The following is a 27,190-nucleotide window of genomic DNA, read 5'->3' as shown; positions in this document are numbered from 1 at the left end:
GATGAAAAATTTGGTGAAGTTTTAATGACCAAGGGTAGGGGCAGGCATAAGGAGAGATCATTCTGTTAGCAGGCTCTGGGAATTTTATGGTCACAAAGAAATGAGGAGTTTCTGTTGTTCCCCAACAACAGGGAGTGTGGACATCACCCTCAAATGCAGACACAGATGGAACTCAGGGAGACATCCCGCCATACTTGCACCATCTTCACATAACATGGTGGGAGTCGATGAGCAAAGCTGTAACTGTGTTGGCCATTTACCAGTACCTACAAGAGGAAAAACGCATTAAAAATACAGCATGCCAGTAAATGAACTCGTCTCCACTCAGCCCTAGTGCCTACAGTATCCAACCAGAAAACTCCTAATTATACATCAGAACCCAGTAGACACACTTCTTCTACAGACTACCTTCGTGCCTATTTCAGACAGTTGCTCATTTTATTCCCAATGTTTTCTCTCGTTTTTCCAGGGAGGGTTTTCCACTCTGTGTATCACAGAACCTGTTTGCTTAGCCTCTCCTCCCACCTGGAAGATCCCTATGGCCAGGGATCTCTCATGAATGTCAATCCCTGTATCTTGCACAGGGCGTGCCGTGGGGTTAGTGCTGGACCGTGTTCATTGAGTGCATGCATTTCAGTTCCACAAACTATTAACTCCCATTCCCTATGACTGCTGATGGCCCAGTTTCTCTTTAGAGTTACCCAGAGCTGTAATGATGTTGGCAAAGACTAAAATCCAAATGTTTTCAGAGAGGAGGAAAAAAACAGGTGTTGCCAAACACAGGATATTATTCTGAACAGCTGATAGGCATGTGAGAAAGTTATCTCACTTAAATATGAACAAAATGTTAATCTTTGGGTCTATCCATTTGAAAAGGTCGGGGAGGTTGAAAATATTTATTACTAAAACTAAAGAGACAGTCACCTTTTAGGTGTTAATTTATAAAATTTAAAATGACACAATTTTGATCTATTTTATTTCTTTGTAACTATCCTCCAGTGTAGAAATTGGGAGGTTTATTATGACAAAAAGTACATCAGAAAGATTCATTTGTGAGAGCAAAATACTGAAAATAGCGTAATGCTCATCAAAAGCATCAAGTTGAATAATTTTGGGTAACTCCTCTACAGGAATATTGTACAATGTTGAAAAACTGGGGCAGCACCACAAGTGGAAAATTGCTCCAATATATATTATTTGACAACAATTCCACCCCAGTTCCTAAAGTGTAATGTGTAGAGAAACTTAAAACAGCATTGATTTAAAAAGAAATGAAACCACAGATCTATATGTGTCCATAAGCATAGATTGTCTCTGGAATTTGTGTAGAGAAACCACTAATACTGTTGTTCTGGGGGTAGGATTGGGGTTCAGGACTGAGAGGAAGACTCGGTTGTGAACTGATAAAACAACCTTATTCATATGCATGTTTTATCCATTTGGCCGAGTGAAAATGTAAGAGCCTAAGTGGAAATGACAACTGTGGGTGAAGACAGAGAAGATTCACCACATTGGGGAAAATGGCATGTGAGCCAACCTTGACCCTGGTCAAATTTGGAATAAGAGCTGTGGGTGGCCGTGCAAGCAGAGGGTGCTCTGTGAGGAAAAGCCTGGGGCAGGAGCAGTTATGGGAGATGGGCCCCAAGGGACTGATGGGACCAGCTCAAAAAGAGCTGCCTGCTGCTCTGGGAGCCCATGGAGGCCGGGTGCTGAGAGCCCCTGGGGTGCTCACCTGGTACTCATTGTCCCGCAGGGAGATGCACAGGTCAAACGGTTTGCCATCCTCAAAGGGCATATTGTGGCTTATCACCTCATGCTGCCAGGCCCCACACACACGACTGTTCATGACCACCCGGCAGCCAAAGTACACTCGGAAATGGAAGGCGATGTCTGAGTGCTCATTCATCCCAGTGTGGAAATCCACCTGCAGCTGCGGGTCCTTGCTGAGGTTAAAGCACACAGGGCGTTGGGCAGGTCCTTCCCTTGTGGGGCACGTACTGGACACACACAAATTCCTTCCCCGCTTTCCCAGGGCAGACAGAAGACTTCCTAGTGACACTGCAGGCCTCCTCCCTGTGGAGCTGCTTCAGCTCCTCCTGCTCTTAAGAGCTCCCTCACCCCAAGATGTAAACTCAGCCACAGGCACTAACCTGGGCCTATGAGTTGTCAATTTCATGAACCGTCTATGTCTCTTGATAAAGAGCCACAGTCCCAATGCCCTGAGTGTCCTCCCCTAGGCCCCATGACTGGCTCACAGTGCAGCCACTGCAGCTTTCATGCCAGGCGCTGCAGGGTCTCCAGGACCTGCACCTGCACGGTGCCTCCATCCTGCCAACTAGACGTTTCTGCATCACTCACACATGAGGTCAGCCCTTCTACAAATATTCTTTCTTCTCCTCCAGCCCCCTGCCATGGACCATGGAGAACTCACATGAAAGAGATGATCGGTGTCCCTTTGATCGTCACACAAGAACCAGCAGACAATGACACAGGCTGTGTGTGTGGCACCTGCCAAGAAATTTACAGTGGGTGAGAGAGGCAGAACCAGGTGTGGCCTCCCCTCCTGTAACAGATTGTCATGGTGCAGGAGGTTAGAGATCAAATAGAAGATTTAGGCCTCCCGCCCACCCTGGCACAGTCAGGTCATATTCCTGAAGAAATGGGGGACCCATAGGTAAGAACAAGGATTCAGGAGCCAGGCTGCCTGGATTCTGGTCCTCATTCTGCCTCTTACTAGCAGTGCCATCGTACATCCATTACTTGAATGCTCCCTACCTCGATTTCCCCAGGACCAGAAGAATAAGTAAAGATTCCTGCTTTGTACGGTTTCCCCAGTAATCAATAAATTAATATATGTGACAGTTTTATCCTAATCTCTGCCATGTATGGGGCCTGTTGGAAGTTACCCAATAGAACAGGGAGGTTCCTTTTGAAACACTGACCTGTGATCATGTTCAACCCTAAGACTGTGAAAACAAGATGTGACGATATAACAGTAAGGAGATTCAATCCAGTAAGAAAAACAGTTGTTGAAAGCGAGAAGAAAACGATGAAAGAACAGGAAACCCTGTGTGTGGAATGCACATGCATCACAATCATTGAGGGCAATGGACGTCCTTCCCAGAAGGGGCCACGTTGGTGACAGCACGGCCCTAGGACTTGCACACATGAAGCCTGTGGGCCAGGGAAGAGATGGGAGGTAATCTAAATATTGTGAGATTTTATTTCTCTGTTTGGTGTTGGGGTTTGGGGTTTTTTGATACAGAATCTTACTCTGTCACCCAGCCTGGGGTGCAGTGGCATGGTCACACCTCACTGTAGCCTCAAACTCTTGGACTCAAGTGATCCTCCTGCCAAAACCTCCTGAATGAAGGTGCACACCAACATGCTTGGCTAATCTTTACATTTCTGGTAGAGACAGGCTCTCACTATGTTGCCCAGGCTGGTCTGGAACTCCTCACCGCAAGTGATTCATCCATCTCGGCCTCCCCAACCACTGGCATTAGAGGCATGAGCCACAAACCCTGGCAAGTTGTTGATTAATATGCACTGTAAGTTCTGTATGAACTGAGGATACACTGGTTTCTTCTCTATTTGGGGAGACTCAGTCTCTGAAACCACATCCCTCAGTGGCCTTCCCTAGTGAGCCAGGATCTGTTCACCCTCTTCTCCCACAATGGGATGGACAGGCTGGGAGACAGAGAGACCTGAGGCTGGAGGCAGGAGTAGGTGGTCTTTCTGGGCAGGTCCCACCTGAGGAACCATCAGCCCCATAGTCTGTGTTTCTTTTCCCTAACTCTGCTTGAAAAGAGGCACCTGATGATTCATGCATTCTGCTCAGAGGTGACTCCTCGATATCTCATGGTCCACAATATCCCCACCAGTTCTGTCACCCGGGATCCACACTGACACACATGGGAAGTGCCCAGCTGCTTCATCAGAGGCACTGCAATGTTGGGATAAACTTTTACGTGCTCAGAAGGACACTTGCATGCTCCTAGTTCAATACCTAGTCACCTCCCAGCACACACACCCACAGTCACACAGAGCCATGCAGCTCTGTTGAGTCACACCGGCTCACTGTGCATATAAAGATGCTCACGCACTGGTCGAGCTGTGCTCACACACACACGCATATCACAGTCATGAAGACAAAACACAGTCACCCCTTTACACTCGGGCACACACCCACCCACCCTGGTTAGCCGTCCACTCCTACCTAAAGTCACATCAACACAGCAGAGTTCACTCTCATCAGACACCACCACATACTCACAGAGGGTTACACTGGTCCAGGGTCCACACCAAACACCCCACCAGCATCTCAAATATCACAGCCCCAGAGTCTCTCTTTCACACTTTCACAACTCTCAGTAACGTGTTCACAATAGAAATTCTACTTTCATCTCATGAAATCACCCCTGGTTCTTTCTTACTTTATATAAATTGAGGTTATTGAAGGCTGGGCCTTTAGACTTACACTTAGCGGTGACATTGTTGTCTTCCTCTGTGTAGCTCTTCGGAAGAGTATCTGGTCTTCTGTGTGAGTCTCTGATTTGCAGCACTTAAAGGTTCCATGTTGGCCCTGCCTCCTGGCTTTGTTTCTGTTTCCAAGCCCCTCCTAGCATGATTTCCCAGAAGTGTGAGGGGAGGGGGCGACAGAAATAGACTCTGTTTCACTTTCAGGCCTGTGACTGTGATGCAGCAGAAATGACAGTAAGGGGTATGCTGGGGGGGCAGGGAATCACCAGAGAAATGCACAGGTGAGGATGCTGGCGTGACGGTGACGAGTTGTGCAGCTCAGCCTCCATGCTTCTCATGAAGTTATGACGTTGTGTTTTCTGGTAAAATGGTTTGCCTTGCATCCATCTCTGACCAAGATTTACACTCGGAAGAGTACTGACTGCCCTGTCCATTATTTGAGCCTACAGCTCCCCCTCTGTGACGTGACTTTTCCCAGGCCGGGCGCGATGGCTCACACCTGTAATCCCAGCACTTTGGGAGGCCGAGGAGGGCATAACGCCTGAGATCGGGAGTTCGAGACCAGCCTGACCAACATGGAGAAACCCTGTCTCTCCTAAAAGTACAAAATAAGCCGGGCGTGTTGGTGCATGCCTGTAATCCCAGATACTCGGGAGGCTGAGGCAGGAGAATTGCTTGAACCCGGGAGGCCAAGATTGCAGTGAGATAAGATTTTGCCATTGCACTCTAGACTGGGTAACAAAAGCAAAACTGTGTCTCAAACACCCCCCAGAACAAACAAACAATAAAAGCATGACTTTTCCCATTCTAAGTCAGGAAGGAGGATGAAAGGAGCACATGGTCATCTGTGAGCACTCTTTAAATGAGGAGATTGTTGCTAAGTCTGGGTCTTAGCATTTCCAGAAAAGAAATGGTTCATCCCAAATTCCGGAACTCAGGGCAGACAGCATATGAGTTTCCATCTTCCTTTTCCTGGTTGAGTAGAGGGACCTGTGAGTTTTGGAGTCCAGGCAGAAAGAAGAGAGACCCCATGAGACCCCTGCTCAGTGTAGTCCATGACTCCCACTGAGCCCTGCTCAGCTCAGAAACAGCCCCTCCTACCCTGCTACTCACTCAGTTATTCATGCTCCAAATCCCCTCTTTCAGTCCAGAAACCTCCACGGCATCCGTTACCGTCCTCTCTCCATCACACACTTTCTCACACTTATGGGATGTCCTATGATTCTACTTTCATAAAGCAACCAGGGATGGAGTGATTCTTATTTCCTGCCAGTTCACCAGGGCAGGCAATTGTGTGTCTACTCTGAGTGTCTTGCTAACTGTTTCCTCAGTACACGTCCTTCCTATCACTTCTGTCTGAAATAACGAGATAGTGTGCATCAGAATCCAGCGAGAAATTACAAAATGATTTTCCTCCACATCATGGATTTCTTGAAAATCTGTTTGTCTCTTTAGTTAGGTCACAAGTTCAGCCAGAACTATCTAAAAGTGAAAGTGCTGCAGAGCACCTTTCACTTTCAGATAGTTCTGGCTCAACCTGTGTACTTTCATGTACCTTTCATGGTGGCATCTCCTGTACAAACTGACATTGGGCAAATAAACTCAGGATGGATGTGGGGACTCAAGTCCCCAAGTCCCCTCTCTCAGGTCAGAAACCTCCACATCATCCTTTATCCTCCTTCCATCACACACTTTCTCACACCTATGGAAGGTCCTAGGGTCCTCTTTATGAAAAAATCAAGGATAGGCTGGGTACAGTTGCTCATGCCTGTAATCCCAGCACTTTGGGAGGCCGAGGTGGGTGAATCGCAGGGTCAAGAGATAGAGACCACCCTAGCCAATGTGGTGAAACCCCGTCTCTAGTAAAAACACAAATACTAACCGGGCATGGTGCCTATAGTCCCAGCTACTTGGGAGGCAGAAGCAGGAGAATGGCTTGAACCCGAGAGGCAGAGGTTGCAGTGAGCCGAGATTGCACCACTGCACTCCAACCTGGCAGTCGAGCAAGACTCCCTCTAAAAATAATAAATAAACAAAATCAAGGATAGAGCAGTTCTTATTTCCCACCAATTCACTTAGGGCAGGCAATTGTGTATCTACTCTTGAGTGTCTTGCAAGCCGCTTCCTCACTAAACAAGTGTCTTTCCTATCTTGTGTCTGAAATACTAACAAGACAGCATGCATCAGAATTCAGCAATAAATTACTAAATCATTTTCCTGTACACCATGGATTTCTCAGAAATCTATGACTTTATAATCAGCAGTGAAAAGAAAACAAAATCCTATTTTTAGTTAGGCTGCAAGTTCAGCCAGAGCTATCTAAAAGTGAAAGTAGGGCAGAGCTCAGTCACACCATGTTTTCTGGTTGCATGTCTTACGCAACCTGAAACTGAGTAAACGGCCGCCGGATGGAAGGGGGGACTCATTGGGCAGAGAGATCAGGCTTGCACAGGTTCTGAAGGCACAAGAAAGCTGCAGGAGGAACGGTCCAAATGTCCAGAGCCCCTACTCCTGACCAATCACCTTCTCCCCACAGCCGGCACCTACAGTCTCAGGGAAAGTCTGTCTTATTCCACTTAGCATGTTTTAAAGACCCATTCATGGGACAGCCAGTGTCAAAATGTGCTCCACTTTTAAGGCTAATAATCTTCCATCATATATATATCTATAGATGGATTTGGGGTTGTTTCCATCTCTTGCCTATAATGAATCATGCTGCTATGAACACTGCTGTGCAGATATCTGTGAGTCTCTTTCTTCAATTATTGATGGGGTATACACAGAAGTGGTATTGCTGGAAACTTTTCCAGAAACTGCCATAAAGTTTTCCACAGCAGCTGCACCATTTTGCACTCCCAGCAGCAACGTTCAAGGGTTGCAGTATCTCTGCATCCTCACAACACTTGTTACTTTGTATCTGAAAATAACAGCCATCCTAGTGAGGAGGAAGTGCTATTTCACTATGGTTTTGATTCTGCATTTCCCCAATGACTCTGAAGTTGAGTCTTTTTTCATATGCTCGTTGGCCACTTTTATATCTGTTCTGGAGATGTGTCTATTGAAGTTATTTGGTCATTGTTAAATTAGAAGAGTTTTTGTGTCGTTGTTAGATGGTAGAAGGTCTCTATTTATTCTAGATCATAATATCTTATCAGATACCTGATTTGCAAATTATCTTCCATTCTGTGAGTTGAGTGTTTACTCTTTCCAGAATGACCTTTGATTAAGTTTTAAGTTTTGAGGGAGTCCAGTTTACCTGTTTTTTCCTTGGTTGCTTGTGCTTTTGGAGTCATACCCAAGAAATCATTGCCAAATCTTGTCATGAAGATATGCTTGTGTTTCTTCTTTTTTTCAAAGAATTTTATCATTTTAGGTCTTTTTTTCCCCCCTTTGAAACAAGACTCTCACATTGTCACCCACGATGGAGTGCAATGGCGCGATATGGGCTCACTGCAACCTCTGCCTCCCAGGTTCTAGCAATTCTCCTGCCTTAGCCTCCTGAGTAGCTTGGACTACAGGTGCACGCTGCCACGCCTGGCTAATTTTTTGTATTTTAGTAGAGATGGGATTTCACTGTGTTTCCCAGGCTGGTCTCAAACTCCTAAGCTCAGGCAGTCCACCCGCCACGACCTCCCAAAGTGCAAGGATTATAGACATGAACCATCGCGCCCGGCCAGCAATCTTACTTTCATGATAACTAGCTCACTGCAATGAAAAGGACATTTATCTGCTGGCTGGATGTGGTGGCTCATGCCTGTAATCCCAGCACTTTGGGAGGCCAAGGCGTGTGGATCACTTGAGGTCAGGAGTTCAAGATCAGCCTGGCCCACGTGGTGAAACCCCATCTCTACTAAAAATATGAAAATTAGCCAGGCTTGTGGCACATGCCAGTGATCCCAGCTACTGAGGCTGAGGCAGGAGAATCGCTTGAACCCGGGAGGCTGAGGTTGCAGTGAGCTGAGATGGCGCTACTGCACTCCAACGTGGACAAGCAAGCAAGACTCCATCTCAAAAAAATAATTGTGGTAAAATACAGTTAATATAAAATCTACTTTTTTTTTTTTTTTTTTTTTTTTGAGACGGAGTTTTGCTCTTGTTGCCCAGGCTGGAGTTCAGTGGCACGATCTCGGCTCACCGCAACCTCCGCCTCCTGGGTTCAGGCAATTCTCCTGCCTCAGCCTCCTGAGTAGCTGGGATTACAGGCACACGCCACCATGCCCAGCTAATTTTTAGTATTTTTAGTAGAGACAGGGTTTCACCATGTTGACCAGGATGGTCTCGATCTCTTGACCTCGTGATCCACCCGCCTCGGCCTCCCAAAGTGCTGGGATTACAGGCTTGAGCCACCGCACCCGGCCTAAAATCTACTATGTTAATAAAAGTTACTTTAAAGTTTCTACCTGGAAAAAAAAAAAGAGAGAATGACATTACTACTCTTATTATGATGCAGAGCCCTCATGACCTAATCGCCCCTTATTAGACCCCACCTTGAAACACCTGCATTGGGGATTAACTTTTTATTTTTTTATTTTTTTATTTTTATTTTTGAGACGGAGTTTCGCTCTTGTTACCCAGGCTGGAGTGCAATGGCGCAATCTCAGCTCACCGCAACCTCCGCCTCCTGGGTTCAGGCGGTTCTCCTGCCTCAGCCTCCTTAGTAGCTGGGATTACAGGCACGTGCCACCACGCCCAGCTAATTTTTTTTTTTTTTTTTTTTTTTTGCATTTTTAGTAGAGACGGGGTTTCACCATGTTGACCAGGATGGTCTCGATCTCCTGACCTCGTGATCCACCCGCCTCGGCCTCCCAAAATGCTGGGATTACAGGCTTGAGCCACCGCGCCCGGCCTGGGATTAACTTTTCAACACATGAACTTTGGGGCATGGATTCAAACCATAGCAACTGCCAAGGAAGATAGGAGGAAATATCAGAGATACATAAGAAACAACATCTCCCTTAGTTTTTCTGGTTATAACTGGGCACATGTGCTCAGACACTCAGTTCTGTTCTCCCTTCAACACACATTTTGAGCATCCTCTCTGTGTCTGGCCCCGTGAAACTGGCATCCCCCAACTCCCAGGTTAAGATTTCTCTCCACACTGCAGAGAAGTTTATGTTGAATTTTCTGGTGTGATGCCCACATTCATTGTCCCGTTTAATGAATGACAATAGATATCTATTGTCAGAAGATGATTATGGCACTTTCCTCTTTTGCAGCTCATTAATTGTCTTCAGAACAAAGTGTAAACCTCTTCCGTGGGCACTTAAGTTCTCTTTGGTAGAAATCTTCCCTTTCTGATACTTACAAGAACATTTTTATTTTTGAGTCTCACTCTGCCACCCAGGGTGGAGTGCAGTGGCATAATCTCGGCTTGCTGCAACCTCCACCTCCCTGCAACCTCCACCTCTCGGGTTCAAGCAATTCTCCTGCCTCAGCCTCCCGAGTATCTAGGATTACAAGTGCGTGCCAACACACCCAGCTAATTTTTGTATTTTAGTAGAGACGGGGTTTCACTATGTTGGCCAGGATGGTCTCAATCTCTTGACCTTGTGATCCACCTGCCTCAGCCTCCCAAAGTGCTGGGATTACAGGCATGAGCCACCGCACCCGGCCCCTAGAACCATTTTTAGATCACTTCAGTCTAATAAACCATGATTTTACTTAGAGCAGTTTCTATTCTTGGAAAATCAGAGGGCCTTTCAGCTTCTGCTGTAAGGTGATTCTTAGTCCAGAGAACAAGATTATATCTGCTTCTGCAGGATTACAGCAAGTTACTAGATTTCTACTTCTTCCTGTCATAATATATGTTATCATCTAAGTCTGGAACTTCCTTTGTTAAATTTTCGTGATTCTCCAGGCTGCCTAAGGGTAGGAACAATAGCTCTGTCTCCAGCCTAGCCTGGGAGCTGCCTTAAAGGAGCCACACACTTAGCGATTGCAGAGATGCTGGTGGGAAGCTGCAAGTAGACTAGCTGTTGTGTTTTACTAATTTGGTGCTTGGATCGGGAAAATTAAAACGCAGTCTTGTGCTCTGTGGATGAGACCTTACTGCCTGAGAATAGCTACTTCTGATAGGCAAAGAACAATGAGTCACTTAAATCATTTGCTGATGGTCATGAATCATGGCATCGTGACAGGGACCACCACCAGCAAAATCAAATCAAATGATTTTGTTCTCGTTAATCAGAACAAAAAGAAAGTAATTGGAGAGCTAGTACATAAGATTCATGTTTTAATATTATGAGACCCATAAAAGAATGGTAATGAATATAATAACTATCAAGAAAATAAAGTATTTATAAACCGTAATGAAAAGATAAGCTAGAAGCCAAGCACGGTGGCTCATGGCTATAATCCCGGCACTTTGGGAGGCCGAGGCAAGTGGATCATTTGAGCCCAGGAATTAAAGACCAGCCTGTGCAACATAAGGAGACCCTGTCTCTATAAAAAGTAAAATAAAAATTAGCAGGGTGTGGTGGTGCACACCTTTAGTCCCAGATACTCAGGAGGCTGAGGTGGGAGGATCACTTGAGCTCAGGAAAACATAGAACAAGATTAAAGTTTTAAAATTCATGATTCTTCAGGCAGCCAGAGGGTGGGAACAAGGAGGTCAAGGCTGCAGTGAGCTGTGATTGCGCCACTGCACTCCAGTCTGGATGACAGAATGAGACCCTGAAAAAAAAAAAAAAAAAAAAGAAGGAAGGAAGGTGGGAGGCTGAGGTGGGCGGATCACCTGAGGTTTTGAGTTCGAGACCAGCCTGACCAACATGGCAAAACCCTGTCTCTACTAAAAATACAAAATTAGCTGGGTGTGGTGGCACATGCTTATAATCCCAGCTACTCGGGAGGCAGAGGCAGGAGACTCACTTGAACCTGGAGGAGGAGATTGGGGTGAGCCAAGATCATGCCATTCCCCTCCAGACTGGGCAACAAGAGTGAAACTCTGTCAAAGAAAGAAAGCAGGAGAGGGGAGGGGAGGGAGGAAAGGAGAGAGAGAGAGAGAAATTACCTGTTGTGACTGCCCTGGGCGTGCCTACCTACCAGACACCTGATCTTGCAAGGTCTTTATTAAAAGTCTCACTTTCACTGTTCTTCGTGCCTCTAAGTCCATTCTTTGGGTTTGGACAGTTAAGTGTGCTTCTCGCGTGTATAAAGTTCAGAATACAGACCAAAGTAAACTATAGCATTAGGAATGCACCCTTAGGTGGTAAAATGAAAAGAGAAACAAGAAAGTATAAATATCAGGATAGTAGTTATTTCTGGGTAGACAGGAGAGGATAGTGATAAGGAGAGGAAGTGTTCTGGAATACTGGAAATACTACATTTCTTGGCCTGTGTGGTAGTTAAATGGAAGTTCATTTGTGATAAATCATTCAGCTGTATACTTATGTTTTGTTTACTTTTCTGCATGTTATATTTTACAAATAAGATTTGAAAATTAAATGTCCAAAGTAGTCAATGTCATACAAGAAAAGAATATAATTATAAAGCTTTAGTAGCTAGGACGATCCATATGGGTGAAGACAGGCAAAGAAATGAATGGAAAAAAATTAAAAAACCCAGAAAAGACCATGAATCTAAAATATCTTTTGACCATGAATCTAAAATATATATGATACGGATGGCGTATAATCACTGAAGAACAAAGAGGAACACTCTAGGACAGAACCTTGAGAACGCCTACAAGAAGCGATCTTGTAAGCGTTCCTAGCGTTCCTCGCAAACATCAAACAGGTTGAAATGTCCAGTACGGCCCCGCCCTTCGTCATTGGGCTGTTTCCGATGCGTTGGCGATTCCCGGCCTCGAGGGGGCATCTGGAGAACCGCGGGCTCCTGGAGAGTACGCATGCGCACTGCTCCCAGGGTTTGCGGTAGAAACTGCTCTCGCGCCCGTTTACGCACACGGCGTTTACCGTGCGCACAGCGCTCACGCACGCGCACTGGGGTGTCCACCGTGCATCGCGCCGTCCCGTTATTCCAGTTTCTCTGGAGTAGCCGAGTTGACCCCGCGGTCTAAGATGTCCAAGCTGCCCGCAGCCAGCAGTGTCCCGCAGACAGGCGCGGCGAATGGTGATAGAGACGTCCCGCAGGCAGAGGTAGGCCGCGGGAGGCGGGAGCCGGCCCCGGCGCAGCCTGAGGAGGCCGGGGAAGGCGCGATGGCGGCGGCGAGAGGAGGCCCGGTGCCGGCGGCCAGGGAAGGCCGGATGGCGGCGGCCAGGGGAGCCCCGGTGGCAGCGGCGGCGGTGGCCAGGGCAGCCGCGGCGGGTAGGGAAAGCCCAGCGGCGGCGGCGGCCAGAGAAGCCCGGATGGCGGAGGTCGCCCGCTTGCTGGGGGAGCCGGTGGACGAAGAGGGTCCCGAGGTTAGGCCCAGGTCCAGGCACGCGAATGGAGGCCTGGCTGCGTTGCCCTATCTCCGCCTCCGCCACCCACTTAGCGTTTTAGGAATCAATTACCAGCAGTTTCTCCGCCACTATCTGGAAAACTACCCGATTGCTCCCGGCAGAATACAGGAGCTTGAAGAACGCCGCAGGCGATTCGTGGAAGCCTGCAGAGCGAGGGAAGCAGCGTTTGATGCCGAGTATCAGCGAAATCCTCACAGGGTGGACCTCGATATTTTAACCTTTACGATAGCTCTGACTGCATCTGAAGTTATTAACCCTCTGATAGAAGAACTTGGTTGTGATAAGTTTATCAATAGAGAATAGTTACGTGGTGACACTACGAGAGAACCTCTGCATTCCAGTTATACCAATCCTGCAACTTGATTTTCAGAAGTCAGAGTATATCGAGATAAGGCAGTGCACAGGTGGAGGTGGAGGGGAAAAAGACAGAGGGAAGCTTATCTTGAAAAAGCATTACAGAAGAAATTGAAAAAAATGTCGAAAGTACTGTAACTGTAACGTTCGTTGAGTTTGTGATTGATCCACATTTTTCCCTCTGCGTTATGGAAAATGTCTCTCAACATTGCTTTATTACAAAGTAAAGGATGGTTTTATAAAGTTGAGACTTGAGGAGAAATCACCAATACGTAAGCCCATGAGGATGAAAGAAATTAGCAAATAGTGCTGAACAGAATAAGGCGTTAACGCCGAGTTATTAGGACTAGAAGGCTGTGAAAAGATCTTGAAATTGTTGGAATATGTGCCCTCCTCTTGTCATATTCAATAAGAAGTTTCTAGTGTAAGATTGATTTTGTGTTTTCTTAGACATTTCAAGTGACAAATGTTGTACATATTACGTGATAAATCATGTTTTCAAGAACATCAAATTTCTGGACTTTTTTCTTTCAATTTTTAATTTTTAAAGTGTTTTCAGTATAAAAAAAATCCATTTACAAACCAAAAAATATATAAAATATGCAGTGAAAAGCCTTCCGTTCTTGTCTTCCTCCATCCAGTACCCACCATGGCCTCTAATGATAGCCACAGTTTCCTTTCCATCCTTCTGGTTTCCCTGTGTGTACACAGGCACCTGTAAATCTGGGTTTACTTGTTTTTACTTCTTCACAGAAGTTAGCTTATTATACTTACTGGTTTATACATTGCTACCAAACCACTGTATTTCCTCATTATTTTTTAAAGAGGCATTTTATTTCATTCTGAAATTATGTTGAAATTTACTTAACCAGGGATATATTGATGGACATTTAGGCTGTTTCCCATATATTTCTTTGGAGAGAAAACAAAATTGCTGGAGTAGTTGATCTTGTACACATATCATGTGGCAGGTGCACAAATACAGTATTGCTTCCATTCAAAATACACTTTTCATATTTTAACATAGCTGAAATGTGGGTGCATCTTACATTTGATGGAGTAATACAGCATTTTTTCCTTAGGTTTTCATGAAACTAATGATGTGTCTTATAATCATTAGCTACCTATATTTCTTTTAACGTGTAGTATCTGTAGGCTGATTCCCTAGAAGTGAGACTTCTGGACCAAAGGTACTCCTTTAAAATTGTATGGATACTGCCATGCAGCACTATGTGTCCTGGTTTGCACTCCCACCAACAACTGATGATCAAGGATGTTTCATGACAGCCTAGCCAACACACTAAACCAACAATCATCCAGCTTTTATCAATCTGATAGTTGAAAAAAAATAGTTTACCAGTTTTAATTTGCTTTTATTATGAGTGAAGTTAAGTATCTTTTTTTTTTTTTTTTTTTTTTTCCCCGAGATGGAGTTTTGCTCTTGTTGTCCAGGCTGAAGTGCAGTGGTGTGATCTCTGCTCACTGCAGTGTCCGCCTCCCAGGCTCAAGTGATTCGCCTGCCTCAGCCTCCTTAGAGCTGGGATTACAGGCATGTACCACCACGCCTGGCTAATTTTTGTATTTTTAGCAGAGATGGGGTTTCACCATGCTGGCCAAACTGGTTTTGAACTCCTGACCTCAGGCAATCCACCCACCTCGGCCTTCCAAAGTGCTGGAATTATAGGTGTGAGCCACTGCACCCAGCCAGTTAAATATATTTTAAAGAGTCATATATATATATGCCCTTTTCCATAAAGTGTCTGTTCATATTCTTTTTTCTTTTCTTTTCTTTTTGAGATGAAGTCTTGCTCTTGTTGCCCAGGCTGAAGTGCAATGGTGCCATCTCAGCTCACTGCAACATCCACTTCCCAGATTCAAGTGGTTCTCCTACCTTAGCCTCCTAAATAGATGGAATTACAGGTGTGTGCCGCCTCGTCTGGCTCATTTTTGTATTTTTAGTAGAGATGGGGTTTTACCATGTTGGCCAGGCTGGTCTTGAACTCCTCATCTCAGATGATCCTCCTGCCTTGGCCTCCCAAAGTTCTGGGATTATAAACTTGAGCCACCGTGCCTAGTTCATATTCTTTATCCACTTCCCTGACAGATAATTTTGTCCTTTCTTCATTGAATTCAGTAGCTATTTCTGATACTCATGTTAGTGATATGAGGTATAATAACAGCTTGGTATATGAGTTAGGATATTTTTTCACAATTTGTGATTAGGCTTTGGCTTTTTAGAAAGCCTTTTGGCCGTGGTGATTTTTGCTGCCTATTTTCCTTTAAATTTGCAGTAGGCCCAGCACAGTGACTCACACCTGTAATCCCAGCTCTCTGGGAGGCTGAGGCGGGCAGACCACTTAAGCTTGGGAGTTAAAGACCGAGCCGGGCAACATGGCAAAACTCCGTCTCTTTGAAAAATATGAGAAATTAGCCTGGCGTAGTGGCACACGCCTGTAATCCCATCTACTCTGGGAGCTGAGGTGGAAGGATCATTTGAGCCCAGTAGGCTAAGGCTGCAGTAAAGCCAAGATCACACCACTGTACTCCAGCATGGATAACAAAGTGAGATTCTGTCTCAAAAGTAAAAAATAAACCTGCAGTATTTTGAATCCCAAGGTTGTAGTGTGTGTACTCTGTGTGTGTGTGTGTATGTGTGTGTGTTTTCATTGTTCATGTTCGAATCTTTGAACCATTTGAAATTTATTCTCAGGTGCAGTATAAGGATCTAATTTTTTTTAGACGATTGCCTGATTGCCCTAACATCACTTACTAAGTAGTCTATCTTTTCTCCACTAACTGTTTTTTGTTTTTGTTTTTCAGACAGAGCCTTGCTCTGTCAACCAGGCTGGAGTGCAGTGGCAGGATCTCAGCTTACTGCAACCTCCTCCTCCCGGATTCAAGCAGTCTCCTGCCTCAGCCTTCTAAGTAGCTGGGATTACAGGCCCATGCCACCACACCCGGCTAATTTTTTGTGTTTTTCGTAGAGACGGGGTTTCATTATGTTGTCCAGGTTGGTTCGAACTCCTGACCTCAGGTGATCCACCTGCCTCAGCTTCCCAAAGTGCTGGGTGCCATGCCTGGCCCCACTAATTGTTTTCAGATGCCTATTCATACAAAAACTGTGTTTTAGATTTTCTAACTAGTTCTAAATCTGGTAATGCTAAGGCCTTTCAGTATACTTTTTCATAGTGCTTCTGGGTATTTTGTTCATTATGTAACTACATCAACCTCAAAATCAGCTAACCTTATTTTAAAACAAAGCATTTTTATTAGAATCCTATTACACTTCATTAACTCATGGGTAATTGCTATCCTTTAGATAATGAGTCTTCTTCATATCTAAATGATCAGGTTTTTTTTTTTTTTTTTTTTTGAGACAGTCTCACTCTGTCACCAGTGTGGAGTGCAGTGGCACAATCTTGGTTCACTGCAACCTCCACCTCTTGGGTCCAAGCGATTTTCATGCCTCAGCCTCCCGAATAGCTGGGACTACAGTTGCCCATCACCACGACTGGTGAATTTTTGTAATTTTAGTAGAGATGGGTTTTTGCCACATTGGCCAGGCTGGTCTTGAACTCCTGGCCTCATATGATCAGCTACCTAGGCCTCCCAAAGTGCTGGAATTACAGCTGTGAGCCACCATACCTGGCAGTTTTTCCATTTTTTAAAAGACTTCCTTTGTATTCTTCAGGAGAGCATTAATGTTTGTCATTAATGTTCCTAAAGTAGGTCTTTCATAGGTCTAGTCATTTATTCCTAGATACTTGATCTTTCATGTTTTTTCTGTAGTACATGAAGATATTTCTAGTATAGAAGCTTGCCTGTGTATTTGAAAATAATTGATGTCTGCATATTTATTTGATAGCCTCCTTTAATATACTGAATTATCTTACTATTTATAGTAGTTTTTCAAATGATTCTCTTGTTGAGGAATTAGTCATTTGCAAATAATGATGGTTTTGGTTTTGCCTCGTTCACTTTTTTTTTTTAGGGATAGGGTCATGATCTCCTATGCTTAAGCTATCCTGCTGCCTTGATCTCCTAAAGTTCTGAGATTAGAGGCATGAGCCTAGCTGGGCGTGGTGGTGTGCGCCTGTAATCCCAGCTACTCGGGAGGCTGAGGCAGGAGAATTGCTTGAACCCAGGAGGCGGAGGTTGCAGTGAGCCAAGATTGTGGCACTGCTCTCCAGCCCAAGTGACAGAGTGAGACCCTGTCTCAAAAAATTAAAAATAACAAAAGATCAATGAAAAAAAACACAATTTTTAAAAAAATAGAGGCGTTAGCCACCATGCCTGGCCCCTTTTACAATTTTTAATACCTCTGGCTTCTTTATTAGTTTTTTGGCTAATACCTTCTATCTAATTTAATACAATGCTGGAAGATAATGAAGCATCCTTGTCTTGTTCCTGATTTCATGGAAATCTTCCCCCTCCCCCTCCCCCCCCGCTGCCCCTTTCAACAGCGTTTCACTCTGTTGCCCAGGCTGGAGTGCAGTGGCGCAGTCTTGGCTCACTGCAGCCTCTGCCTCCAAGGCTCAAGCGATTCTCGTATCTCAGCCTACTGAGTAGCTGGGACTACAGGCACACACCACCATGCTTGGCTAATTTCTATATGTTTTTGTAGAGATGGAGTTTTGCCATGTTGCCCAGCCAGTCTCAAACTCTTGAGCTCAAGTGATCCTCCCACCTTGATTTCTCCAAGTGTTGTGATTACAGATGCGAGCCACCGCACCAGACCAATTTCATAGAAATGTTTACATAGCTATCTATTGCTGTGTGTATATGTGTATGTCTGTGTGTGTTTTATCAAGAATGGTTGTTGAATTTTGTCAAAGATCTTTTCAGAATCTGTGAAGGTAATCCTAGGATTGTTTCAAATCTACCACCATGAAGACTCACATTTAGAGTTACTAGTAATACATGATCTTTGCATTCTTCAAATTAATTAATTATATATATATATATATATATATATATATATATATACACACACACACACTTTTTATTTTATTTTATTTTATTTTTTGGGAGGGAGTCTTACTCTGCCACCCAGGCTGGAGTGTAGTGGCATGATATCAGCTCACTGCAACCTTCACCTGCTGGATTCGAGCAGTTCTCTGCCTTAGTCTCCTTAGTAGCTGGGATTACAGGCGTTCGCCACCATGTCCAGCCAGTTTTGTATTTTTGGTAGAGATGAGGTTTCACCATGTTGGTCAGGCTGGTCTCGAACTCCTGACGTCAGGTGATCCACCCACCGTGGCCTCTCAAAGTGCTGGATTACAGGCGTGAGCGACCGCGTCCGGCCAGAGATGATATTTTAATATGCTACTGGATCTCTGTTTTTTTGTTAAAGGACATTCATATTCATGTTCATAAGTGAGGCTGCTGTGTCATTTTCTGGTACAGCATTTGTCACTCTTAAATAGTGATGTTATTACATCATATAAATAATTTGGAAATTTCCTTAGTTCTGGAACACTTTAAAAATCCACTGGAATTATCTAACGTTTGGTAGAATTTCCCTTGGGGACCATCTAGGCTGGTGTCTGGGGTGGCAAGGAGCAGTAGCTCTTTCACCACTTTGTGGATTTTTTTTTTTTTTTTTTTTTTTGAGATGGAGTTTTGCTCTTGTTACCCAGGCTGGAGTGCAATGGCGCGATCTCGGCTCACCGCAACCTCCACCTCCTGGGTTCAGGCAATTCTCCTGCCTCAGCCTCCCGAGTAGCTGGGATTACAGGCACGCGCCACCATGCCCAGATAATTTTTTGTATTTTTAGTAGAGACGGGGTTTCACCATGTTGACCAGGGTGGTCTCGATCTCTTGACCTCGTGATCCACCCGCCTCAGCCTCCCAAAGTGCTGGGATTACAGGCTTGAGCCACCGCGCCCGGCCCACTTTGTGGATTTTTTTCCCCATGGTATGAGCAATAGATGTTTAGGTTCTTTGAAGACAAACCAATCCTTGCTGAGTTAGAATATAGCATTTTTCCTAACTTTTCTTGATTGCATGCCCTTCTACCTAACGGTCACAGAGGGGATTGTTGAACTTGTAGAAGTGTTATGTGATAACTGTACAATACATATAAAACTCTCCAAAATAATCTTCATGGAGCTTGGTTTTAGCCTTACCATCTCCTTCTCTGATATGATGAGTATATCAAAGGCAAAACACTCTTCCTGGATTCCTGAAGTCAGCCTGGGGTTTCTATTTATTCGGCTGCCGTGAGAGGCTTTTTCTGAGGGTTCTTACAGTATTTGGCCAGAGACAGAAATCTTGGGTTCCTTCCCCTGATGGAAGCTGAACTCAGGTCTAGAGAAAAAGGGGTTGTTGCCCAAACAGTAAGAATGATAATCACTTGGACTTCCACAGTTCTAAACAGCTTAGTTAACTATTTTGTCACTTAATGTTTCCAGGAAGGAGCCTGAAGGCTCATAGGATTGATAGTCTTTACAAGTCCATCTGACTCAGATCATGAACTCTTCCCACTAAAGGGCACTGGCCTAACAGGGTTGGACTCTCAAGAGGCAGAGGAGGAGGATTCGGGAAAAGTGTGAAGAGCATCACTTCTGGTATCAGACTGCGTTTGTTCAAGTTCTGGCTTTCATCACCTGTGGGACCCTGCATATATTACTCAACACTCTATTCTCTTAAATTTACCCCAACTCCCTCCCTTTTTTCTATATCCTTTTTTTTTTTTTTTTTTTTTTTTTTTTGGACAGAGTCTTCTGTCACCCTGGCTGCAGTGCTAGAGTGTGGTGGCAGGATCTCGGCTCACTGCAACCTCCACCTCACAGGTTCAACCAGTCCTCCTGCCTCAGCCTCCTGAATAGCTGGGACTATAGGCGTGTGGCATTATGCCCAGATAATTTTTGTATGGAGTTTTGCCCTGTTGGCCAGGCTGGTCTCGAACTCCTGACCTCAAGTGATCCACTAGCCTCGGCTTCCCAAATTGCTGGGATTACAGGTGTGAGCCACCACACCCAACCATTCTACATCCTTATAAGTGGTGAAATCTTACCGAGGTTAAACATGGAAAGTTTTGGGAGTTGTGAGGGGCAGCATATAAGAATCTATAGTTCCTGGACCAACACACATCCTTAGAATAGCTAAGTACACATTCCAAATGAATTTGAATTAAATACACATTGAAACTGAATTCTGGCTGGGTGAAGTGGCTCACGCCTGTAATCCCAGCACTTTGGGAGGCTGAGGCAGGTGGATTGCTTGAGGTCAGGAGTTCAAGACCAGCCTGGCCAACATGGTGAAACCCCGTCTCTTAAAAAAAAAAAAAAAAAAAAAAAAAAGGAATTCCATTTCTTTATGCAAACCTAAACATATGACCTCATATCTGAGATCCAGACTCATCTGTTTCTGGAGAAATGCCCACTTGCAGGTGCTGAATGTGGGAAACCTTCCAATAAATGGGCATTGGACACCTAGTTCTGAAGCGAACATGACTAGGATGGTAGGTAAGTTTCTGTTTTCTTCAGGGATTGAATGAAAGACACAAAAAGGAAAGTGGGAGGTGGTTCTCTGTCAGCTAACTACAATGACTAGATGGTTCCTACTTCCCCTGTCACCAAGATCTACCCATACCCACTGTCTTCTGCAAGGAAAGCAGAAAAATCCCTCCATTTATCATGCAATGGATGGGTCACAGGTGTGCTTCAAAAGGAGAAAACACCAGATGAAAATCATTGATCCTCAAAGTCGAAATAGCCTTTGTGCTATAATAAGAAAGATACAGTGTTTGGTCTTTCTGGTTCCTGGCACAGAACTCCTAAAACTCTTAGAATCAACTGAGTGATAGTGTGTTAGGAACATCTTTTGCTCTAATGAGGTGACTCTTGGTGGCCCTTGGATGGCTTCAGAATGGGAGCTATCACTAGAAAGACCAAGGCTTCACTGGAAGCTTGGGACTTTCAGCCCCATCCGCAGCCTCCTGGTAAGGGGAGAGGAGCAAGGTGCTAGAGATTGAATCAATCACCAGTGGTAACTGACTTATCAATGATGCCTATGTAATTAAACCTCCATAAAGCCCCTAAACAGCAGGGTTTGAGAGTTTCCAGATTGAACACATCAAGCCGCTGGGAGAGTCCCACCAAGAGAGGGCATGGAAGCTCTATATGCGCCCCACTACACCCACCCTATCCATCTCTACTACGTAGCTCTTCCTGAGTTATATCCTTTATAATAAACCAGTACTGGCCGAGCGTAGTGACTCACACCTGTAATCCCAGCACTTTGGGAGGTCGAGGACAGTGAATCACTGGAGGACAGGAATTTAAGACCAGCCTGGCCAAGATATCAAAACCCTGTCTCTACTAAAAATACACAAATTAGCCCGGTGTGGTGGTAACACACCTGTAATCCCAGCTACTCAGGAGGCTGAGGCACAAGAATCACTTGAACCCAGGAGGTGCAGGTTGCAGTGAGCTGAGATCACATCAGTGCACTCCAGCCTGGGCGAGAGAGTGAGACTCCGTCTCTAAATAAATTAATTAAACTAGTACTAGTAAATACAGCACTTTACTAAGTTGCGTGAGTTCTAGCAAATTATCAAATCTGAGGGGTGGTCATGGGAACTCCTGAATTTGTACTTGGCTGGGTAGAAATGTGGGTAGCCTATGCACTCCATTTGTGGCTGGCATCTGAAGTGGGCATAGTTTTATGGGTCAGGATTTCGAGACCAGCCTGGCCAACATGGCGAAACCCCAACTCTACTAGAAATACAAAAATTAGCCGGGCAAGGTGGTGGGCACCTATAATCCCAGCTGTTCAGGAGACTGAGGCAGGAGAATTGCTTGAGCCCAGGAGGTGTAAGATGCAGTAACGCAGGAGGTGAAGTTGCAGTGAGCTGAGATAACACCACTGCACTCCAGCCTGGGTGATGGAGTGAGACTCTGTCTCAAAAATATAAAAATAAAGTAGTTGGAGAATCAGCATTAAAACTTAGTTTAAGAATTTTTACTTGATCTTTCTTTTTTTCCAGAGTTTCTCTGGCCTCTTTTCTTTGACTTGCAGGTACTGAGCAGTGTATTATTATAGCCATCCAAAATGGAAACCACACTGAATTTTGGAGACTTTACAGCTAACTCATAATTACAAATTCCATCCAGTAACCAAGCTGTCTATCTAAAGTTACCTTCCAAAGAAGTCCTTTCTTGAGTCTTCTGCGTAATAGCTCAAATGTGCCTTTTGAAGCATATATGTCACATTTGGGAGAACTCCATCTCTCCAAGAGAATGGTAGAAACAAAGCAAGGTGCACGTGAGTCAGAATGATTTCCAACCCAATCAGCTTCCAGACATGACCTGCGATAGGTCAGAATTTTTAGATGGATTCTCATGAAATTCAATTGCCAGCAACTCTCATATTTGGATTCCAGTTAAATTCCAGTGATTTTTTTTTTTTGAGACAGGATTTCACTCTGTCATACAGGGCAGTGTGCAGTGGTGCAATCATAGCTCACTGTACAGTTGACCTCCCAACCTCAAGTTATTCTTCCACCTCAGCCCCCTGAATAGCTGTGACTACAGGTTTACATGCCACCATGCCTACCTAATTTTTTTTGTAGGGACAGCGGTCTCACTATGTTGCCCACGCTGGTCTTGAACTCATGGGCTCAAGCAGTCCCCCCGCCTTTGCTTCCCAACGTGCTGAGATTACAGGCGTGAGTCACTACACCCAACCAGAGCTGACTGGTTTTAAATGAAACATAGACTTTCACATTTTGGTTATCAAGATCAGAGCTAGCCACACAAGAAAGACTAGCTATATCATTAGAAAGTTGGGGCTTGGAGCCATGTGATATCAGGTAGGAGGCTGGAGATTGACTGCAACAAAATAGGCAATGGTTTAATCAAGCATGCCTATGTAGTGAAACCCCAGTAAAAACTCTGGACACCAAAGCCTGGGTAAGAGTCCTATGTTGGCACTACCCCTGCACTTACGGCTGAGCATAGATACCAAAGGGGAACAGGTCCCTAGGGACACAGGAACTTCATATTTGGAGCCCTGCCCATCCCAGACTGTGCCTTACACATCTCTTCTCATCTGTGTCCTTTGTAATAAGCATGACTTTGAGTATAACAGATTTCCGTGAGCTCTGGGAATTATCAAACCTAAAGGTGGTTTTGGGAAACCCCAAACTTGCAGTGTCAAAATATTACTTACAGGCCAGGTCGAGTGGCTCAGGCCTGTAATCCCAGCACTTTGGAAGGCCAAGGCAGGATGATCACTTGAGGCTAGGAGTTCGAGACCAGCCTAGGAAACATAGTGAGACCCAATCTCTACAAAAAATAAAAAATTAGCTGGGTGTGGTGGTGCGCACCTGCAGTCCCAGCTACTCCGGAGGCTGAGGCAGGAGGATGGCTTAAGGCTGGGAGGTCAAGACAGCAGTAACCAAGATTGTACCACTGCACTCCCGCCTGTGCGACAGGGTGAGACCCGTTCTCAAAAAAAAAAAAAAAAGGCTGGAAAATGACCTTATAAGAAGGTTTACATTAATATTGAAGTGGTTGTAGTTTAAAATATCACACGGTCCTCAGGCCCTAAGGCGCTTAGAGGACAGGCGGCTACAGACGTAATGGCACTCAGGACCGCTAGGGGACGGTCGAGGAGTGCGCACCCTGCTTACGCATGCGCACACACTCGCAGCGGTTTACGCGCACACCGAGGTTCGCGCATGCGCACGACCCGCGTGCAGCAGTGAGGTGCAGTTACTCCCATCTCCGTAGAAACAGACTATGGCGGAGCCGACTGGGCGGTCGGAGATGTCCGAGCTCCCCGGAGACAGCAGCGTCCCACAGGTGGGCTCAGCGAGTGGCGTCAGCGACGTACTGCAGGGGGCAGTCGGCGGCGGGGGGCGGGTGCAGGAGGCCGGGGGAGGCCCAGTGGCCGAAGCTGCGCGGTCCATGGCACGGGTGCCGGGCCCTGTGCCGGGGCCCATCCCCAGCGGCGTCCCGGGTCTGGCGTCCGCGCCGGACCCCCATCAGCAGCTCGGTTTCTTAGAAATTAACCAGCAGCTGTTGTTCCGCGAGTATCTGGATGGTAGCTCCATGATCCCGGTCAGGTTACTACGGGATTTCGAGGAACGCCGCAGGCTGTTCGTGGAAGGCTGCAAGGCGAGGGAAGCAGCCTTTGACGCGGATCCCCCGCAGATGGACTTCGCGGCTGTCGCCTTTGCTGTAGCGCTGACTGCCTCCGAGACCCTCAGTCCTCTGGCCGACTGAGTCGGCTGTGACGACGAGATTGGTGGCAAGGAATAGCTAAGTGACTGTTTTCGGATCAAAAGAACAGGCTGTGCCAGTTTAAACTGAGTCAGTTAAATTCAGTTTAATGACTGAGTTATCAGTCATTAGGGGGAATGCAGACTGGAAGGGAATACGGCAATGTGCAATTGAAGGAGGAAGCACACTCCGAAATGGAAACAGACAAGACTGTTGAATATTGTTTTCCTTCTTCTTTTTAAATATTATTTAAATAGAGATGGGAGTCTCGTGATGTTCCCTAGTCTGGTCCCGAACCCTTGGACCCAAGCGATCCTCCCGCTTCGGCCTCCCAAAGTGCTGGGATTATTTTACAGGCGTGAGCCACCGCGCCTGGCCTAATCTTGTTTTCAAAGAGGTCCAAAGACACTTCTGACTTAGCACTTTGTTAGCGATGCTTTTTCCTGCATTTGTGGAGAATCCTTCAAGATTGTTTCACCATAAAGGATGGTTTTGCAAAGATCTGAGAAAAAAAAAAAGGCTAATAATAGAACTCATAAAAGTGAGCCAAAGTAATGAAAGAAAACAAATAACAGTTGTCAGGAATCCAGGTGTATCTGAGTTACTAGGATTGGAAAGCTATTGAGAGGACTTTGAAATTTCACAATTTGTGGTCATGTCATGTCAACAAATCCTAGTGTAAGATTCTTATTTGTGTTTTCTGAGGTACTTTAGATGAATAGCAAATATTCAGTAGGAAAAGCCACGTATTTATTATATGATCATTGTTTTCAAGTCTATGTGAAATTTAATAGCTGTGGGAATCAACTTGTTTTTGTTAATTTTAAGCTTATTTTATTCTAGAATATGTATTCTATTCGCAAGACTCAACCAAAAAAAAAGTATCAAAAGATGCTGTGAGGAATCTCTTATTGCTGTCCTCTGCCAAACTCAAAACTATTCCATACAGGTGTCATTGCTCGTGGCTTGGGATTTTGTTGTTTTCTTGGTTTTGCTTGTTTGCTGTATGTCTTTCAACAGTTTTCTAATGCATATGCAAATAAACATCAATCTAAATATTGTGCATTCTCCCTTTTAAAATCATCGTAGTTAACTTGCATCACAAGGTGTAAATTTTAAAAAATATAAAATCAAAGTAGTATATACCTCTATCAGCATCTTAGTTTTTTCAGTTATATATGGAGAGATTTATGTATAAGGGGTATTTTTCTTCTTCTTTTTTTTTTTTCTTTTGAGACAGAGTCCCCCTCTGTTGCCCAGGGTGGAATGCAGTGGTGAGATCTCGGCTCACTGCAGCCTCCACCTCCCCGGGTCAAGTGATTCTCCTGACTCAAGCCTCCCAAGTGGCTGGGATTACGGATGTGCACCATCACACCCGGGTAATTTTTTTATTTTTTATTTTTTTTTATTTTATTTTTTTGAGACGGAGTTTTGCTCTTGTTACCCAGGCTGGAGTGCAATGGCGCGATCTCGGCTCACCGCAACCTCCGCCTCCTGGGTTCAGGCAATTCTCCTGCCTCAGCCTCCTGAGTAGCTGGGATTACAGGCACGTGCCACCATGCCCAGCTAATTTTTTGTATCTTTAGTAGAGACGGGGTTTCACCATTTTGACCAGGATGGTCTCAATCTCTTGACCTCGTGATCCACCCGCCTCAGCCTCCCAAAGTGCTGGGATTACAGGCTTGAGCCACCGCGCCCGGCAATTTTTTTATTTTTAATAGAGACGGGGCTTTACTGGCCAGGCTGGTCTCAAACTCCTGACCTCAGGTAATCCGCCCGCCTCAACCTCCCACAGTACTGGGATTACAGGCATAAGCCACCGTGCCCAGCCTACTGGGGTTGTATTATGCAGGTGTGATTGACTGGATCATTGGTCATGGAACTGACCTCAATCTCTAGCTTCCTTCCCCTCCCAGACAGTCAAGTTGATACCACAGCTCAAAGTCCAGTTTTCTCATAATCTTATAGTGACTCTTCTGGCACTGACAGCCATCATTCTGGACTCATTACCATAAACGAGAAGTGCACCATTAGTCACCTTTTGAGTCTAAACTATCAAGTATGGCCCAAGGGGCCCACCATGTTAACAGTGACAGCCCTGTCACTTGGGAAATGCCAAGGATTTAATAAGTCCCTCCCAGCAACTAGACACAAAGGCCAACCAAATTCTCTACTATCCGACAATATCTAATATTGTTTTTTACCTTAATGACTTTGTTGTTAACAATTTTTTTTCTTTCTTTGAAACAAGGGCTCAGTCTGTCTCCCAGGCTGGAGTGGAGTGGCACAACCACGGCTCACTGCAGCCTCGACCTCCTGGGCTCAAGCAATCCTCCAGCCTCAGTTTTCTGAGTAGCTGGGACTGCAGGCGCATGCCACCACGCTGGGCTAATTTTTGTATTGTAGAGACAGGGTCTCCCTATGTTGCCCAGGCCAGTCTTGAACTGCTGGCCTCAAGCTATCCTCCCACCTCCACCTCCCTAGGTGCTGGGATTACAGGTGTGAGCCACCATGCCCAGCTCCTTTTAATAGCTAATTCATGTTGCTCAGAACTTTATCTTTGGGAACTGCTTGAGAATTGGTTCAGCATCTTCTTAGCTGACTTCTATTTAATCTTGCCATGTACTTGGGAACATTCCTAACCAGACATTAGATGAAATTTCAGACTTGACAGATGGCAGAAATTTAGGTCCCACATTTGTGCAAGTGCAGGCTTATTA

At 45.2% G+C, this 27,190-nt stretch overlaps 3 protein-coding genes across 3 annotated transcripts; 2 read left to right on the top strand and 1 right to left on the bottom strand.

The window, feature by feature from the left end:
- Positions 1-2: 2 nt before the first annotated feature.
- Positions 3-4,709, bottom strand: LOC101038007 (galactoside-binding soluble lectin 13-like). Its single transcript, XM_010330981.3, has 4 exons — positions 4,481-4,709; positions 2,432-2,508; positions 1,733-1,943; positions 3-266 (listed from the first exon to the last, which is right to left on the bottom strand). Exons 1-4 carry the CDS (start codon positions 4,493-4,495, stop codon positions 150-152), a joined length of 420 nt encoding a protein of 139 aa, XP_010329283.1. The 5' UTR covers positions 4,496-4,709; the 3' UTR covers positions 3-149.
- Positions 4,710-12,397: 7,688 nt separating this feature from the next.
- On the top strand, positions 12,398-15,853 carry EID2 (EP300 interacting inhibitor of differentiation 2). Its single transcript, XM_039466167.2, has one exon. The coding sequence runs from the start codon at positions 12,501-12,503 to the stop codon at positions 13,185-13,187; it is 687 nt and encodes a 228-aa protein (XP_039322101.1). The 5' UTR covers positions 12,398-12,500; the 3' UTR covers positions 13,188-15,853.
- A 4,074-nt stretch (positions 15,854-19,927) lies between these two features.
- Positions 19,928-25,526, top strand: EID2B (EP300 interacting inhibitor of differentiation 2B). The gene has a single exon (XM_074386360.1). The coding sequence runs from the start codon at positions 23,988-23,990 to the stop codon at positions 24,471-24,473; it is 486 nt and encodes a 161-aa protein (XP_074242461.1). The 5' UTR covers positions 19,928-23,987; the 3' UTR covers positions 24,474-25,526.
- Positions 25,527-27,190: the final 1,664 nt, after the last annotated feature.

This window comes from Saimiri boliviensis, chromosome 14 (assembly GCF_048565385.1).
Source record: "Saimiri boliviensis isolate mSaiBol1 chromosome 14, mSaiBol1.pri, whole genome shotgun sequence".
Lineage (NCBI taxonomy): Eukaryota > Metazoa > Chordata > Mammalia > Primates > Cebidae > Saimiri > Saimiri boliviensis.
This window is presented reverse-complemented; position numbering and strand designations above follow the sequence as displayed.